General features: G+C 50.4%; 1 protein-coding gene across 2 annotated transcripts in view; it reads left to right on the top strand.

Annotated features, from left to right (window-relative positions):
* The window catches only part of LOC125047076 (KAT8 regulatory NSL complex subunit 1-like), an 87,356-nt gene that overhangs the window by 48,448 nt on the left and 21,408 nt on the right, over window positions 1-17,500 (top strand). For both annotated transcript variants that reach the window (XM_047645172.1, XM_047645173.1), the window contains exon 3: window positions 17,390-17,500. This exon is cut by the window's right edge and continues 12 nt beyond it. In XM_047645172.1, coding sequence (XP_047501128.1) covers window positions 17,390-17,500 — 111 coding nt within the window. The remainder of the gene's footprint in view (window positions 1-17,389) is intronic.

Genomic DNA, 17,500 nt, shown 5'->3' with positions numbered 1-17,500 from the left:
ATATAAAATATATATTTTGTTTATGTATGTTTATATTATAGAAATATATATCTATATTATCTACAATTGTTATTTGTTTATAGTTTTATTATACATAACATACATAATATTTGTGTATATGTAAACATATGTATATATATGTGTAATTATTACATATATATGAATATATACATATATTTAAGATATATACACATATATAACATACAAACCTATATAATATATATATGTATATATATAAACATATATATATTTGTATATATATATAATATAATATATGTTATATATTTATACATATATATGTATGTATATAAATTATATATTTGTATATGTATGTGTATATATAATATATATATATATATATGTAATATTATTTATATATAGAATATTGATAAATATGATATTTATGTTTACATATATTATATATTTGTTTATACATATATGTAATATTTACATATACAGATATATATATATATATATATATATATATATATATATATAATTTTATATTGCATATTTGGATATATATGTAATAAATAAGAGGACAGAGAGAAAAAAAGAAAAAGAGGAAGGAGAGAGAGAGATGTCTCCCTGCCCTCTTCGCTTAGGAGGACGCCTGCCGTAACGCCGAGAAGCGCCAGGCACGACCCCAGCCCCAGATTCGGTGCCCGTCCGCCGCGGGGAGTCGCCCTACGCCCCAGCTGATGCGGCGTTCAGTCAGCGGCGCGTGCGTGGGCGTGTCTCCTGTCTTGGGATAGGTCATTGGGGGGAACGAGGGTGCTGGGCGTTGTGCGTGGGAGCTGTGCCATGTCGATTTTATTCTCCGCGTCTTCCTTTCCCATTCTTTTTGTTTTTCCTTCCTCTTTTCTTCCTTTCCCTTCCTTTCCCCTCCTTCCCCTCATATCCCCTTCCCTTTCCCCTCATTTCCCCTTCCCCTCACATCCCCTTCCATTTCCCCTCACTTCCCCTTCCATTTCCCCTTCCCCTTCCCCTCATATCCCCTTCCCCCTCCCCTTCCCCTCATATCCTCTTCCCCCTCCCCTTCCCCTCATATCCCCTCCCCTTCCCCTCATATCCCTTCCCCTTCCCCTCATATCCCTTCCCCTTCCCCTCGTATCCCTTCCCCTTCCCCTCGTATCCCCTTCCCCTTCCCCTTCCCCTTCCCCTCGTATCCCCTTCCCCTTCCCCTTCCCCTCGTATCCCCTTCCCCTTCCCCTCGTATCCCCTTCCCCTTCCCCTTCCCCTTCCCCTCGTATCCCCTTCCCCTTCCCCTTCCCCTCGTATCCCCTTCCCCTTCCCCTCGTATCCCCTTCCCCTTCCCCTTCCCCTTCCCCTCGTATCCCCTTCCCCTTCCCCTTCCCCTCGTATCCCCTTCCCCTTCCCCTTCCCCTCGTATCCCCTTCCCCTTCCCCTTCCCCTTCCCCTCGTATCCCCTTCCCCTTCCCCTTCCCCTCGTATCCCCTTCCCCTTCCCCTTCCCCTCGTATCCCCTTCCCCTTCCCCTTCCCCTCGTATCCCCTTCCCCTTCCCCTTCCCCTTCCCCTCGTATCCCCTTCCCCTTCCCCTTCCCCTCGTATCCCCTTCCCCTTCCCCTTCCCCTCGTATCCCCTTCCCCTTCCCTTCCCCTCGTATCCCCTTCCCCCTTCCCCTCGTATCCCCTTCCCCTTCCCCTTCCCCTCGTATCCCCTTCCCCTTCCCCTCGTATCCCCTTCCCCTTCCCCTTCCCCTTCCCCTCGTATCCCCTTCCCCTTCCCCTTCCCCTCGTATCCCCTTCCCCTTCCCCTTCCCCTCGTATCCCCTTCCCCTTCCCCTTCCCCCTCGTATCCCCTTCCCCTTCCCCTTCCCCTCGTATCCCCTTCCCCTTCCCCTCGTACCCCTTCCCCTTCCCCTTCCCCTCGTATCCCCTTCCCCTTCCCCTCGTATCCCCTTCCCCCTTCCCCTTCCCCTTCCCCTCGTATCCCCTTCCCCTTCCCTTCCCCTTCCCCTCGTATCCCCTTCCCCTTCCCCTCGTATCCCCTTCCCCTTCCCCTTCCCCTTCCCCTCGTATCCCCTTCCCCTTTCCCCTTTCCCCTCGTATCCCCTTCCCCTTCCTCCCCTTCCCCTCGTATCCCCTTCCCCTTCCCCTTCCCCTCGTATCCCTTCCCCGTCCCTTGACCCCTTCCCCTCGTATCACCCTTCCCCTTCCCCTGTAGTCCCCTTCCCCTTCCCCTTCCCCTCGTATCCCCTACCCCTTCTCCTCGTAGCCCCTTCCCCTTCCCCTTCCCCTCGTATCCCCTTCCCCTTCCCCTCGTATCCCCTTCCCCTTCCCCTTCCCCTCGTATCCCCTTCCCCTTCCCCTTCCCCTTTCCCCTCGTATCCCCTTCCCCTTCCCCTTCCCCTCGTATCCCCTTCCCCTTCCCCTTCCCCTCGTATCCCCTTCCCCTTCCCCTTCCCCTCGTATCCCCTTCCCCTTCCCCTCGTATCCCCGTTCCCTTCCCCTTCCCCTCGTATCCCCTTCCCCTTCCCCTCGTATCCCCTTCCCCTTCCCCTTCCCCTTCCCCTCGTATCCCCTTCCCCTTCCCCTTCCCCTTCCCCTCGTATCCCCTTCCCCTTCCCCTCGTATCCCCTTCCCCTTCCCCTTCCCCTTCCCCTCGTATCCCCTTCCCCTTCCCCTTCCCCTCGTATCCCCTTCCCCTTCCCCTCGTATCCCCTTCCCCTTCCCCTTCCCCTTCCCCTCGTATCCCCTTCCCCTTCCCCTTCCCCTTCCCCTCGTATCCCCTTCCCCTTCCCCTCGTATCCCCTTCCCCTTCCCCTTCCCCTTCCCCTCGTATCCCCTTCCCCTTCCCCTTCCCCTCGTATCCCCTTCCCCTTCCCCTTCCCCTCGTATCCCCTTCCCCTTCCCCTTCCCCTCGTATCCCCTTCCCCTTCCCCTTCCCCTTCCCCTCGTATCCCCTTCCCCTTCCCCTTCCCCTTCCCCTCGTATCCCCTTCCCCTTCCCCTCGTATCCCCTTCCCCTTCCCCTCGTATCCCCTTCCCCTTCCCCTCGTATCCCCTTCCCCTTCCCCTTCCCCTTCCCCTCGTATCCCCTTCCCCTTCCCCTCGTATCCCCTTCCCCTTCCCCTTCCCCTTCCCCTCGTATCCCCTTCCCCTCGTATCCCCTTCCCCTTCCCCTTCCCCTTCCCCTCGTATCCCCTTCCCCTTCCCCTCGTATCCCCTTCCCCTTCCCCTTCCCCTTCCCCTCGTATCCCCTTCCCCTTCCCCTTCCCCTCGTATCCCCTTCCCCTTCCCCTTCCCCTTCCCCTCGTATCCCCTTCCCCTTCCCCTTCCCCTCGTATCCCCTTCCCCTTCCCCTCGTATCCCCTTCCCCTTCCCCTTCCCCTTCCCCTCGTATCCCCTTCCCCTTCCCCTTCCCCTTCCCCTCGTATCCCCTTCCCCTTCCCCTTCCCCTTCCCCTCGTATCCCCTTCCCCTTCCCCTCGTATCCCCTTCCCCTTCCCCTTCCCCTTCCCCTCGTATCCCCTTCCCCTTCCCCTTCCCCTTCCCCTTCCCCTTCCCCTTCCCCTCGTATCCCCTTCCCCTTCCCCTCGTATCCCCTTCCCCTTCCCCTTCCCCTTCCCCTCGTATCCCCTTCCCCTTCCCCTTCCCCTCGTATCCCCTTCCCCTTCCCCTTCCCCTCCTATCCCCTTCCCCTTCCCCTTCCCCTCGTATCCCCTTCCCCTTCCCCTTCCCCTCGTATCCCCTTCCCCTTCCCCTTCCCCTCGTATCCCCTTCCCCTTCCCCTCGTATCCCCTTCCCCTTCCCCTCGTATCCCCTTCCCCTTCCCCTCGTATCCCCTTCCCCTTCCCCTCGTATCCCCTTCCCCTCATACCCCCTTCCCCTTCCCCTCGTATCCCCTTCCCCTTCCCCTCATACCCCCTTCCCCTTCCCCTCGTATCCCCTTCCCCTTCCCCTCGTATCCCCTTCCCCTTCCCCTCGTATCCCCTTCCCCTTCCCCTCGTATCCCCTTCCCCTTCCCCTCGTATCCCCTTCCCCTCATACCCCCTTCCCCTTCCCCTCGTATCCCCTTCCCCTTCCCCTCATACCCCCTTCCCCTTCCCCTCGTATCCCCTTCCCCTTCCCCTCGTATCCCCTTCCCCTTCACCTCGTATCCCTTCCCCTTCCCCTCGTATCCCCTTCCCCTTCCCCTCGTATCCCCTTCCCCTTCCCCTCGTATCCCCTTCCCCTTCCCCTCGTATCCCCTTCCCCTTCCCCTCGTATCCCCTTCCCCTTCACCTCGTATCCCTTCCCCTTCCCCTCGTATCCCCTTCCCCTTCCCCTCGTATCCCCTTCCCCTTCCCCTCGAATCCCCTTCCCTTTCCCTCTCCAACCGTCGCTTTAATAGCCCGGCCGCAGAGACGCTTTAATGCAATAACAGTGCTTGGAATTGTGTCGTCCGGGAGGCGATGACACCTTATTGGAAAGGTCACGGCAAGGTGTGGTGAGAATTTCCCGATCAGGGCTTGTTTCTTGCGGCGCCCTTGTGGAGGGGACAGCCAGTGGCGTTGTGAATATTTTATTTTGTTTATTTGTTTATTTATTTATTTATTTATTTATTTATTTATTTATTTATTTTTGTTTCGGGACACGCTGTTATTGTTTCGGGTTGAGTATACATGGCCTGGCTGTTGGCGAAGCTGGTTTGCAGTGTGGGTGATGAGGTTTTTTTTCTTTCTTTTTTCTTTTCTTTCATTCTGTCCTTCCTTTCTTTCCGTCCCTCTTTCCTCTCTCCTTCCCCTTCCTCCTTTTTTTCCGTCCCTCTTTCCTTCCTACCTTCCTTCCTTCCTTCCTTCCTTCCTTCCTTCCTTCCTTCCTTCCTTCCTTCCTGTGACGAGGTTGTCTTTGTAGTGTCTTCACTGCGTTTTGTCCTTCCTGAGCTCAAGGAATGTCTCCAGCTTTCTTTCGAGTTTCCAAATTTGCATCGGTAAATAGATGAGTATGCTTGTTTGTAGAAATTACGTTTGTAGGAATATGTAGGCACGCACGCACTCGCACGCATACACATGCATGCATACATACATACATACATACATACATACATACATACATACATACATACATACATACATACATACATACAGACACACATACACACATACACACATACACACATACACACATACACACATACACACATACACACACACACACACACATACATAAATACCTATATTTATACACATACACAGACATACAAACGCATCCGAGTGCTTATGTTTATCTAGATAGGCTAGGTATATAACGTGGGAGAGAGGAAATGCTTTGCTCGTTTTCAGATGTAATAAATATGAGCAGATGTTGGCAATCAGTGGCAACATCAAAGTAGAGTGAAAAAAGAAATCACATAAGCAAGCCAGCGGCGAAACTGCTTGGTTAGAATTGATGAAACTGGCCATTACGTGCGTGTGATGGCCGGGTTGACATTTTCCCCTAATTCGAGTTTTCTTTGCCAAATATTTGTGTGTGTGTGTGTGTGTGTGTGTGTGTGTGTGTGTGTGTGTGTGTGTGTGTGTGTGTGTGTGTGTGTGTGTCTGTGCGCGCGTACGCGTGTGCGTGTGTCTGTGCGTGTCTGTGCGTGTCTGCGTGAGTGTGCGTGTAAGTTAACATCGATGTTTGGGAAACCCGCCTCTCTCTCGAGCCGGCAGCTGAGGCAGCGGGATGGAGGGAGGCCGAAGTGAGGCCGAGGTGAGGATCAGCAAGGGATCGAGCGAGAAGTTGGCGGCGACCTTTTAAAAGGCTCCTCGCGAGTTTTCGCTGGACGAGCGCTCCTTGTTGGGGAGGAGAATTCGACAAGTGTGATCCTGAGAAGTGAAATATCCGTTATCTGTTTACTGCTTTTTGCATATACTTATTTAATTACATACGTATACACACACACACACACACACACACACACACACACACACACACACACACACACACACACACACACACAATAAAAAACAAATTGTGTTCTTAATAAATGTTGATATTATGCAAGTTGTCATCTACCCAAAAGCGGCCTTACTTCCTGTCGTCCCAAAGGGAAGTAATTGCATTCTCTGTCTGACTAAAAAAAAAAAAATAATAATAATGAAAAAATAACTGATAAATAAAGCATTTTCGGCCGTGACATTGCTACAGCTCGTACGGAGAAACTTTTTATTTGTTTATTTATAGATTTTCATACGTTTTCATGTGTCTGCGGCACGAGGTTTTCGCCTACATTGGGCTCCGACTTCCGTTTGTCTGTCTGTCTCTCTTTCTCCCCCTCCTCTCTCTCTCTCTCTCTCTCTCTCTCTCTCTCTCTCTCCTCTCTCTCTCTCTCTCTCTCTCTCTCTCTCTCTCTCTCTCTCTCCCCCCTCTTCCTCTCCCTCTCCCTCTCCCTCTCCCTCTCCCTCTCCCTCTCCCTCTCCCTCTCCCTCTCCCTCTCCCTCTCCCTCTCTCTCCCTTCGGAAGTTATAGACCGACTCTTGGGTGTCATTTTCCTGGAGGTTAAATTGACATAGATTTATAATTATTATTTTTATTATTATAAGATTGAATTTTGTGATACTCTAATGCTGCTGCTGACTACACCTGTTTAATTGGAACGGAAGGCAGCATTTTTGGGAAGTAGAGTAGGAGTTATGAACGTTGCCGAGAAGTTTCGGGGTGGAGTGAAAGGCATAAAAGGGCATGCTGTGAGGATGGGGGAGTGCGCTGAGAGGCATAGGAAAGGCTTTGAGGTTGGCGAGGCATCGTCGAGACCGAAGGACGGCGTAGACGCTACATTTCGGCCCCTTGCGATGACGGAGGCGAGGCGTGACCCGAGGGTGTTCGATTCTGGGAAGCGCGGGGCGATTCCGCGTGGCGGGGCCGCCTCTCTGCTGGAGTGATCGCGGCCGGGCCAGACTCGCGGGATCAGCCCAGGCTTTGTGATGCAGTTGCCGAGATCAGGGCGAGAGGAATACTGGCATGCCCCCCCCTCCCCCCCCCCATGGGCTCACGCATTAACGCACATGCGGTGTATTTACATACGCGCACACGCACGCACTCATACATACGCGCGCGCACACACACACACACACACACACACACACACACACACACACACACACACACACACACACGCGCACACACACACACACACACACACACACACACACACACACACACACACACACACACACACACACACACACACACACACACACACACACACGCACACACACACACACACGTCCCCCCCCCCCCCCCTCTGTCCTCGCGTCCTCAGAGGGGGGTCCCTCCGGCTAATTTTAAGCATTATCTACTCCGTCCGTTGGCTGACCGATGCCCATTCCGAGGCTTAAAAAGAAGAAGAAAAAGAAAAACAAATTCATCATCCCGAACGTGTTTGAAAGAGAAACAGTGCCTCGGTTTCACACTGTGGCACGCCTCCTTCGTCGCCTCCTTCCGGCCGAATTCTCCCGTGTGGCGCAGCAACGGGCCGCGAAGGCGTGCTCCTCCGGCCGCCCTCCCCTGCTGAGTCCCTTCGCCGGGATCGGAGGCCGAGAGTTGCGGGAAGGAGCGGCGGGGCGCGTGGGCAAGGGAGAGGAGGGGGGGGAAGAGGAGGGAAGAGGAGGGAGGGGGAAGGAAGAGGAGGGAAGAGGAGGGAGGGGGAAGGAAGAGGAGGGAAGAGGAGAGGAACGAAGAGGAGAGGAACGAAGAGGAGGGAAGAGGGGAGGAACGAAGAAGAGGGAAGAGGGGAGGAACGATGAAGAGGGAAGAGGGGAGGAACGAAGAGGAGGGAAGAGGGGAGGAACGAAGAGGAGGGAAGAGGGGAGGAACGAAGAAGAGGGAAGAGGGGAGGAACGAAGAGGAGGGAAGAGGGGAGGAACGAAGAAGAGGGAAGAGGGGAGGAACGAAGAGGAGGGAAGAGGGGAGGAACGAAGAAGAGGGAAGAGGGGAGGAACGAAGAGGAGGGAAGAGGGGAGGAACGAAGAGGAGGGAAGAGGGGAGGAACGAAGAAGAGGGAAGAGGGGAGGAACGAAGAAGAGGGAAGAGGGGAGGAACGAAGAAGAGGGAAGAGGGGAGGAACGAAGAAGAGGGAAGAGGGGAGGAACGAAGAGGAGGGAAGAGGGGGAGGAACGAAGAAGAGGGAAGAGGGGAGGAACGAAGAAGAGGGAAGAGGGGAGGAACGAAGAGGAGGGAAGAGGGGAGGAACGAAGAAGAGGGAAGAGGGGAGGAACGAAGAAGAGGGAAGAGGGGAGGAACGAAGAAGAGGGAAGAGGGGAGGAACGAAGAAGAGGGAAGAGGGGAGGAACGAAGAAGAGGGAAGAGGGGAGGAACGAAGAAGAGGGAAGAGGGGAGGAACGAAGAGGAGGGAAGAGGGGAGGAACGAAGAAGAGGGAAGAGGGGAGGAACGAAGAAGAGGGAAGAGGGGAGGAACGAAGAAGAGGGAAGAGGGGAGGAACGAAGAAGAGGGAAGAGGGGAGGAACGAAGAAGAGGGAAGAGGGGAGGAACGAAGAAGAGGGAAGAGGGGAGGAACGAAGAAGAGGGAAGAGGGGAGGAACGAAGAAGAGGGAAGAGGGGAGGAACGAAGAAGAGGGAAGAGGGGAGGAACGAAGAAGAGGGAAGAGGGGAGGAACGAAGAAGAGGGAAGAGGGGAGGAACGAAGAGGAGGGAAGAGGAAAGAAGAAGAGGAGAAGGATTAGGGAGGGCGGGAGTATTGGAGGGAAGGAGAAGTAGGTGAGTGGGTGAGAGAAGAGAGGAGAGGAGGGGAGCGGAGGGGACGTTGGGTGGAGGGAGGGAGGGAGGGAGGGGAGGGTGGATGGATGGGAGGGAGGGAGGGGGGAGGGAGGAAGGAAAGACGAGGAGGGGGCACCATCGTAAATTTGGCCGAGCAGGCATGGCGGGAGTGGCAGGTGGCTGTGCAACTGGGTTTATCGTTTTCTCGTGCAAGAGAGGAGATATATTTTTTACTTTGCTGCATCATTTCATCTGAAGGTCACAGCACGGGCTCGCGCAAACGTTACGAGGGAATACCGCATTGTAAACGTGTCACCTTGGTAAAAAGATATATCTTTATCTATTTCATTTTGCAGAGGCGCATTGATTGGATGTGTTGTTAGTTTATGCAGGGACATTGATAACATGTTTGATTACAGTGAAATTACATTGAAAGGATATAGATAGATTGTGTAATTATAATGGAAATGGACTATGATAGGATATATAATTACAATGTTCAGGGACATTGATAGGATTAGTAATCACAGTATGCAGTGACTATGATGGGACATGTAATTTCAATGTAAGAACCTTGAGTGAATAAGCAGTTACAATACATAACAAAAGGCGTTGAGAGGAAGTGTATTGCGATATACATGCGGGAAATGAAATCGCAAGATTAGGGACACTGACAGGATGTATTATTACAGCGTAATTAACATCGACAATAATCGCCATCACATGGATAGAATGAGTAATGAAAATGAACAGAGCCATTCGTGGGATTTGTGTCATGACAGAGGAGCGCTTGCGCCAACAGAGAGGCTGGCTTACTGCTTTCAAGGAGAAGCATCTAATACTTTGATAGCTGGCAGAGGAAGCGGGGCGGGAGTGGCGCGCCGGGTCCGAAAATGTTTACCTTTTTTAGCCTAATAAAGATCGGTCTATTAAAGGAGGCGGATGTTGTGCTTACTCGGGGGCTTCCTGTGCAGCTCTTGGTGTGTGTGTGTGTGTGTGTGTGTTTGTGTGTGTGTGTTTGTGTGTTTGTTTGTTTGTGTTTGTTTGTTTGTTTGTTTGTTTGTTTTCGCGTCTGCGTGCATGCATGTTTGCATTGTTCATATGTGACTATAATGTGGCCCGCGCGGAAGGGATTTAAAGTGCTATGGAGGAGGAGAAGACTAAGAAGGGTAGGGGGAGGGAGAGGGAGAGGGGAGGGGAGGGGAGGGGAGGGGAGGGGAGGGGAGGGGGAGGGGAGGGGAGGGGAGGGGAGGGGGAGGCGAGAAGGGCGATGGTGGCAGCATCGACCTTTCCACGTGCCTTATTCGCCACTCATCCGTATCCAGTTCCGTTCGACTAAATCCTCGGGGCTGAAACTGGTAGCTCGCTCGCGCTGAAAGGCCTCGTGCACCGAATCGAGAGTATGTAGGTCTATCTTGCCCTATAATAATGCTGGAGTGAGTCGATGCGCCCTTTGGGGAATCCTAGTTGAAGGATTGGGCGCCGAGGTTGCTCATCACTCGGAGGACCCGTCGACGGAGGACTCGTCGACGGAGGACTCGTCGACGGAGGACTCGTCGACGGAGGACTCGTCGACGGAGGACTCGTCGACGGAGGACTCGTCGACGGAGGACTCGTCGACGGAGGACGGACGCTGGAGTCGCAGGTACGGCCGCCACTCGCCACGCCCATCGGTGGCGAGTGCGGTCGTGCGCCCGCTCGCCAGTGCGGAAATGATGGGAATTTGGCGTAATCTTCCCTGAACCTTAAATTATCCCGAGAACAGGTTTCGCTGCATGCCGCGGATCGAACACAATTAGGTATCGGCAGTTGGATTCGCCGCTGTGCTGTTGGCATGTGCGCGTCTGGGTCTGTCCTCGTGGATTGGCGTGTTTGTAATTTTTAGGGAGTAATATCTCACACGCACGCGCGCGTGCATGCATACACTCACATTTAATTACACACGCGCGAGCGCACATAATCCTACACACATACACGCTCGCTCATAAACACACATGCACGCACGCACGCACACATACGGATAAGGGTTGTCGGTTGAGGTGTATTAGTTTGACTTGGGCCATTAACATTTGGCACAGGAACAAGCACCCGGCTCCTCGTCGGCGGAGGCAGAGCTTGAGTAATCCCCAGCGTCCGTAATGGCCGTAGAGCGAGGGAGTGTTCGTCTGTGTCATATCATTAATTCCGATTAAGATGTGCTCATAGCACTGAATTGCCAAGTTGTAATATTAGCCAGGAAGGAAGGGCGAGGCAGGTTCTACGCACGCGGTCCTGGAAGAGAAGGGGGAGGGGTCTCGCGCTTGTTTCGGCACAGTTTGGTCATTCATATCTCCTTTACCCGATAGTTCCCCTCCCGACTCCTCTTCCGCTCTTTCTGCTTTCCCGTCCCCATCCCCTTCCCCTTCCCTTATCACTCCCTCACTTTCCCTTTCCCCTCCTTCCCGCTCCCGTCCCCCTTCCCCTTCCCTCTCCCCCTTCCCCCTTCCCCCTTCCCCCTTCCCCCTTCCCCCTTCCCCCTTCCCCTTCCCCTTCCCCTTCCCCTTCCCCTTCCCCTTCCCTTTCATCCCCCGCACTCATTAAAGCCTGCCGCCTTGTGCATTTGGGGCCCTGTTGCCACAGCTGGGCGGGGCACGTCTGCACTTGGGCCTAGGCAGCTGCTCTAAGACCCCCTCCCCCTTTCAGCTCCCATCGTGGCCTTGTATTTCACTGTAGCGAGACTGTTTCTGCAGTGCTTGCCTGTTGTCTCCTCTTCCTGTCCTCGCAAGCAGCGCCGTGGAATTGGCCCGGGGATCAATTTCCACTTCGATGTCAGTGCAGGGGGTTTTCCCGTGATTATTCAGCGTTCCCTGGTCTGCGGGAGGGGTCTCCTCGCGGCCTCGGTCCCCTGGGGCGTCTCCCCCGTCGCTCGGTGGAAGCGATAGAGATAGGGGTGCGGGTTGGAGATGCAGGTTAAGAAAACTCGATTCGGTCAACGAGGGAGGGAACTTTCTAAATAATATTGTTAATAATCAGATAGACACTTTTCTATATAATGCTTCTAGGGTTATGATGGGTTTGGTTTGTTGATGTGCTGTGACCCGACAGCTTGGCATACACAGTAACCCAGCGGGCAGCCATCGGATACTGGGTCAAGGGAATTGATAATATTTGTGTCAGGATACTGTTGTATTGCCGAACATCATCCGGGCAATAGCGTGCATGGAAATCGAAAAGGGAAAAGAAAAGTTCCCCCTGATTCTGGACCCGCCCTTTGCGCCTCGGAATGGGAAAGTTTTCGTGCGGGCTTCCTGTCGCCACGAGCAGGTTATCATTTATGCAAGGCTGACATTTTGATACCGACACAGGAATAAGGTCTTCAATGATTAAAACCCTCTTTGTGGCATTATGAGGCAAATTGCAGTCTAGGGGAATACTTCTTCTGCCGGGTGGAAAGGACAGCCGGGCGACGGTGTAGTGTCGAGCGCGGGTGTAGTGACACAAGAGAGACGGGGTGGCAGGTTGGCAGCAGACGAATACAGGTGTCCAGGCGGCGGTGGCGAGACGGGACTTGCCTACCGCATTGCAGACAGCGGCCGTCCGCCTGTCATCTCCTGTTTCGCTCGCAGCACGGGAGGAATCGCCACTTCCGGTCACTGATGCTTCTCGCCCCACAGAGCGGAGCCCAGTTTTTAAGTGCGTGTTTTGTTTAACCACGTCCATTCGCCTGACCTTTGCAGCGGCGTGACCTTTCTCCGGCCGTTATTATTGTCCTTGGTGGAGTCTTTTGTGGTTCTCTTTGCCAAAGGGACCTGTCGGTGCTTCGTAGGGCGGATATGTAGGCCTATGGGATTTTTAAAAGGAAAGACGAAGAGATAACACAAGATATGGGAAGCCTTATCTTCATGTAATGGCAGTGTGGATTGAATTCGGGCAACGGAAACTCGGTGTATGGATGCGGGGGAGGGCCTTGGCTCACAGGGATACTCAATAGGGAAGATAACGACATACAACACATACATGTACGAATGTATATATGTGGGTGTCTGTGTCTTTTTGTCTTTGAATTGATACAGGCCATAGACTGTCGTTTATGTGAAAATGTTAAATGCTGCATTGTTAAATGAGGAGTTAGCGTTATTCATGTAGCCACACAGTTTATGGCGTACTGAGCGGCGCCGTTAAGAGTATCTGGATTTCAAGAAGATTAGGCGGTGCTCTGCGAGTGTAAGTCTTATCGATCATTGCAATCAGTCAAGGGTGCCGACCATGACCCGCCACTCCAGGTGATTACGAACTGCGAAGTCACCCCTTTTTGGATATGGAATGAACCTTTATTTGTGAATTGAGTTCCTTTTTCTCATGGAGTGTTCGTTAGCCTCAATTATAACCCATTTAGTGCCCCTCGGCCACATCTTCATGGTAGTCAGTGTCCCTATCGCGAGAACGCCTTTGCCCTTACATCCATAGCTTTCCCTCGCATATAGTGTCCATTCATCGCCGTCCCCGTTGCCATGACGCCGTTCGTATCGATGTCCTTTGGCTCCCGCGTCCTCGTGCTCTCGTAACGAACCTTTTCTCTCTCTCGCCCGTCTTTCATCCGTGATCAGGTCTTCAGTGTAAGACCTCGCGTGAAAGAAAGATAAAAAGACACTTTTTTTTTCCTTCTCTCTTTTTTTTTAGGAAACTTCATTACCAAGTAAAACGCGAGATTTGAAAATCGGAATATTTATCAAAGACCATTTGTGATTCACGGACGGCTAAGGAATCTAGCGTTTGATGCGCCGCGGGATGACTGGTTCGAGATAAAAGCTAAGCTGCACCTCGTCCACTTAGCCGGAGGGAGACCCGCGGTTTTTTGAGTTAGAAGGAAAATTAGATACGCTTGTGAAGGAGGGATGGAATATGGAAGGTGGCACAGCGTCGAGGGTACGCCCATGAAGCAGCTTTGGGCGGAATGGGACACTTGCTCTTGCTGGGAGAACTTCGTGTCGATCGCTGGCACCGGAGAGTGGGTGTTCATGCAGGCCGTTGGGTCGGTGGAGGTGTGTGTTTGTGTGTGTGTTGGTGTGTGTTGGTGTGGGGTGGGGGGGGGTGTTAATGAGTTAGTTGATGAGATAGGAGAATGCGATTGAGGGTGTGTGTGTGTGTGTGTGTGTAAGAGTGAGAGAGAGATTGAATTTCTACTTTTTTAGAATATCCAATTTAATTATCCATTCCCTGAACCTTTGAAGGATTTGGGTGAAACTACAAACTACTTTTTAATGCTGTGCGTGTAATCTGCATTGCCGCACGGAAAAGAGCGCTTGAATAAACATGGCTTGCTTGCTGGGAAAAATACATATATATGCTTATGTTAGAAATAAGGGAAGCTCTGACCTTTTTCATATTGGAGTGTGAAATTTGGATAATATTTGTTTAATGTTTAATCATTTGTGAGAAAGTCTAGAGCCTGTCGCTTACTTTGAGTTTGCGAATTGCAAAGGCCGTTGGGTGTGGGAGTGCCTCGTCAAACCCAGCTGATGTGATCTGAATCTTCAGAAGATATTCGAACCGCCTCTGGGACAAGCATCGTGAACGGGGTCGCTCTTAATGAAAAACTGGTACTTTACATAATTATGTTTCCTTAACTTCTAGCATCTACTTTGCTGGGTAAGTAGAGTGTTAACTTTGCTTGCAAGTCTGCTTCTGGGGTGTAGAATTTCCAGCACAGGCTTCATTTCCCCTTCCCCGACGGCCTCGCCAAACAACTTAACCCTCCGAAATTAATTTTATGTAAAGTAGAGCCGAGTCTGAAGCAACCTTCTTTCTAAACAGCTTATATTAGCCCTTTCCCTAGCAGTGAAGCAAGCCCCTCTACTCCACTTTTACTGCGCTGCAATGATATGCCAGTCGCCTCATCCAACACCGATTGCTTCTAGCCCGGGGCAACTTTCTCCGTTCTGCGGCGTCCGCGTGCAACGGGCTCGTGTGTTCGCTGTGCGTACCCAGCCACTTGACGTGCGGTGGCGAAGATCGCCCGAGAGCTCATAAAGGGAAATGCATAGCCCGTCACACCTTGTATAACGGCGTGATTGATACCGCATCGAGCTCGGTCTTGCATCCGCTCGCTTCATTCACTCAACAGCTGTACTGCAGCGATAACGGTCTTGCATTGTGCGTTAATTACTGGGTGTTGTTCCTATCGAGGCGAAAAAAATATGTTTTGCCACTCCGGTGTTTCCAACTATAGAATGTGCCAGACCGTGAAAATATTTTGATGTTGACTGCCTGTTGAAAGCTACGCGGGACAAATGATGAATGGGTTTGATACTCGAGCAAATGGGATCGGACGAGGCGAGGCCGGCCGAATGGAAACCGGGTTCGGGTGCATTGCTGTGGGTCATTAGCATTCATTTGTGGTTTTACGACGTATTCTTTGAGTGTCTCGTCATTTTCCTCGAGTCGCTCCACAACACTTCGGGACCCTGAGATAAAGCAGCTCGCCCTAATGGCTATTCACAGTTACGAATCCGAAGTCGGGAGGCAGCAAAAACGAACGATAAACACCGAATGCAAGTAATTTGGTGCGGAAAAGCGAGGCCGGAGTCGGAGTGGGCCGCGCCGTCAAGTCGATACCGCCTGCCTTCGTCGGCCCCCTTCTGGCTCCTTTCGTGATGGCTCAGCCTCGTTAGCTTGCTTGTGACCTCTTTCCTTTATAATATTTTTTATTTTCTTCTTCCTCTTCCTCTAATTCTTCTTTGTATTATTATTCTTCATCTTCTTTTTCTCTGCTCCCTTCTCTTCTTTTTCTCCTTCTATTTCTTCTTCTACTTCGACATTGGCATTTTCGTTTTCGCAGTCGGACTACTTTTTGAACATCTGCCCGAGGGTGAATTGCGGTTGTATTTTTTGAGCTGTATTGTTGCTGTTGTATCTGCACTGTTCATTTTCACTGTAGATCATCGTGGTCTGAGCAGTAATGTTTGCAGTAACAAGGATGAAATTTGATTGTAAGCCAAAGAAATTTTAGTATTTTTTTTTATTATCGTTATCATCAGTGTCGTTAATGGCTAAGCAGCTTTGTTGACTTTTTGCGAGACTTATTTTGCAATCGCCTCGTTAGATTATCAACATATGGTTTGGTATAATTGTTACAATTGTTTGATTGCAGTTGCAGCAATAAATGGTTCGGGTAATAGCATCGAAATTCTGCGCACTCCATTTAGCGCTGTTCATAATTTTAGGTCTGGAAATTTGTTAATGAAATAAAATCATAGAATAAACTTGGGGGGATTTTTTTTTTTTTTTTTTTTTACCGTGACAACGAATTACCATTTAAAAGTTAGCGGTTCTTGGAATTTTTGCCAATGATGATGAATGTGCCCGTGACGTTTGCATTGCGAGAGCTCAGTCCCTGCTTGTTGCCATGAATTAAAAAAAAAGTTGCAGGGTAAGCCGACGGTTTGGGAAAAAGAGCCGTTATTGTCCGTTGTTATTAGGTTCATTATTCGTTGCTTTGTATTTACGGCACCGCCTATGAAGACCTTGTGTGTCATTGGATTGCCATTTTGTTTATGTTGCTACTTAATTCAATGTCATCGTTGCATTTTTATGTAAGTCTTTTTTAGATTGCCATTTTATTGAGTGTTATTAATTTGATGGTTAGTGGTGGTAGTATTTTTTTTTTTTTTTTTACTACTCTTCCTCCTCATTGTTACATCAAATTGCACATTTTTGTGATGCAATTTGTAGTGTGTTTTTTTCGCTCAGTTATTTATTTAATGTTGCTGTTTTCATCGTGATTACGCGAAAGGTTACTCCCGGATTGTCCGTGACCCAGGCTGGTGTGAACCGGGTCTGCTTTTGTGTTTGTCATTGCGCTGAAGGAGGTATTACTACTGCGGTCCACGACGGGAAGATGTGGTCTGCGAGGGAAACAAAATTGTTAGACTTTAGTATTTTTGAAACTGGAATTATCACCTGATATACTGATGTACGCTGGGTTTTCTTCGTTGTTGTCGTAATTATTATTATCATTTTTGTTCTATTCGATTATACTTATTGTTTTGAATCTGATTTCGTAACAAGTATCAAGTTTGTAGCGTGAATGAAATGTTTAAACTTTGCAAGTGACATGTTTTATTGATATTAGCAGGACACTTACGCCCTTGTTACTGATGAATTGATATGCATGCAATCGCAGCAACAACAATTTACTATTGGTCTCGTGTGTGGGATTATTGCATTCATTAGCATATTATTAACTTTGACTCATCGTTATTATTATTAATGTTAGAACACAGTAAATCTAAACATTATACACATGTCCTTAAAAAAGGGCGTTGGGTTACTGTATCGGCTCGTTTTCAGGGGTTTTATTATTATTATTTTGTTTTTTGTTTGTTTATTTGAGCGTGCCATTCGTGTCAGCTGTAGAGTGACTAATTAAGGAGAAAAAAACCTTTGACAGACTGCTGATCATTTTTGAAAGACCTAGACAGTAATTTTTGTTTTATTTTATTTTAATACTTTGTTGATTGTGTGCATATTTGATAAAGAGATTGGACCCTTGTACCTTTCTTAATCGAGGGTATTCGAATTAGGAAATGCAATACAAAACAATAGCTTATCGAAGACCCCTCAACCCTTTTTTTCGCTCTCGATAGCTCCGTAGTGAGAATGGTCGGCCGTGTTTCCCCGTGACTAACACCAATTTGTTTATCTTCCAGGCGTGAGAGAGCGTTGTACCGTTACTGCCGAGCCAGGTCGTGGGTGGCCTCCAGATGGACGTGGCTACAGGCGCAGGTGGCCGATTTAGAATATAGAATACTTCAGCAACA

This window comes from Penaeus chinensis, chromosome 40 (genome assembly GCF_019202785.1).
Source record: "Penaeus chinensis breed Huanghai No. 1 chromosome 40, ASM1920278v2, whole genome shotgun sequence".
Taxonomy (NCBI): domain Eukaryota; kingdom Metazoa; phylum Arthropoda; class Malacostraca; order Decapoda; family Penaeidae; genus Penaeus; species Penaeus chinensis.
Note: the sequence above shows the minus strand (reverse complement) of the source record. Positions and strands in the feature narration are given on the sequence as shown.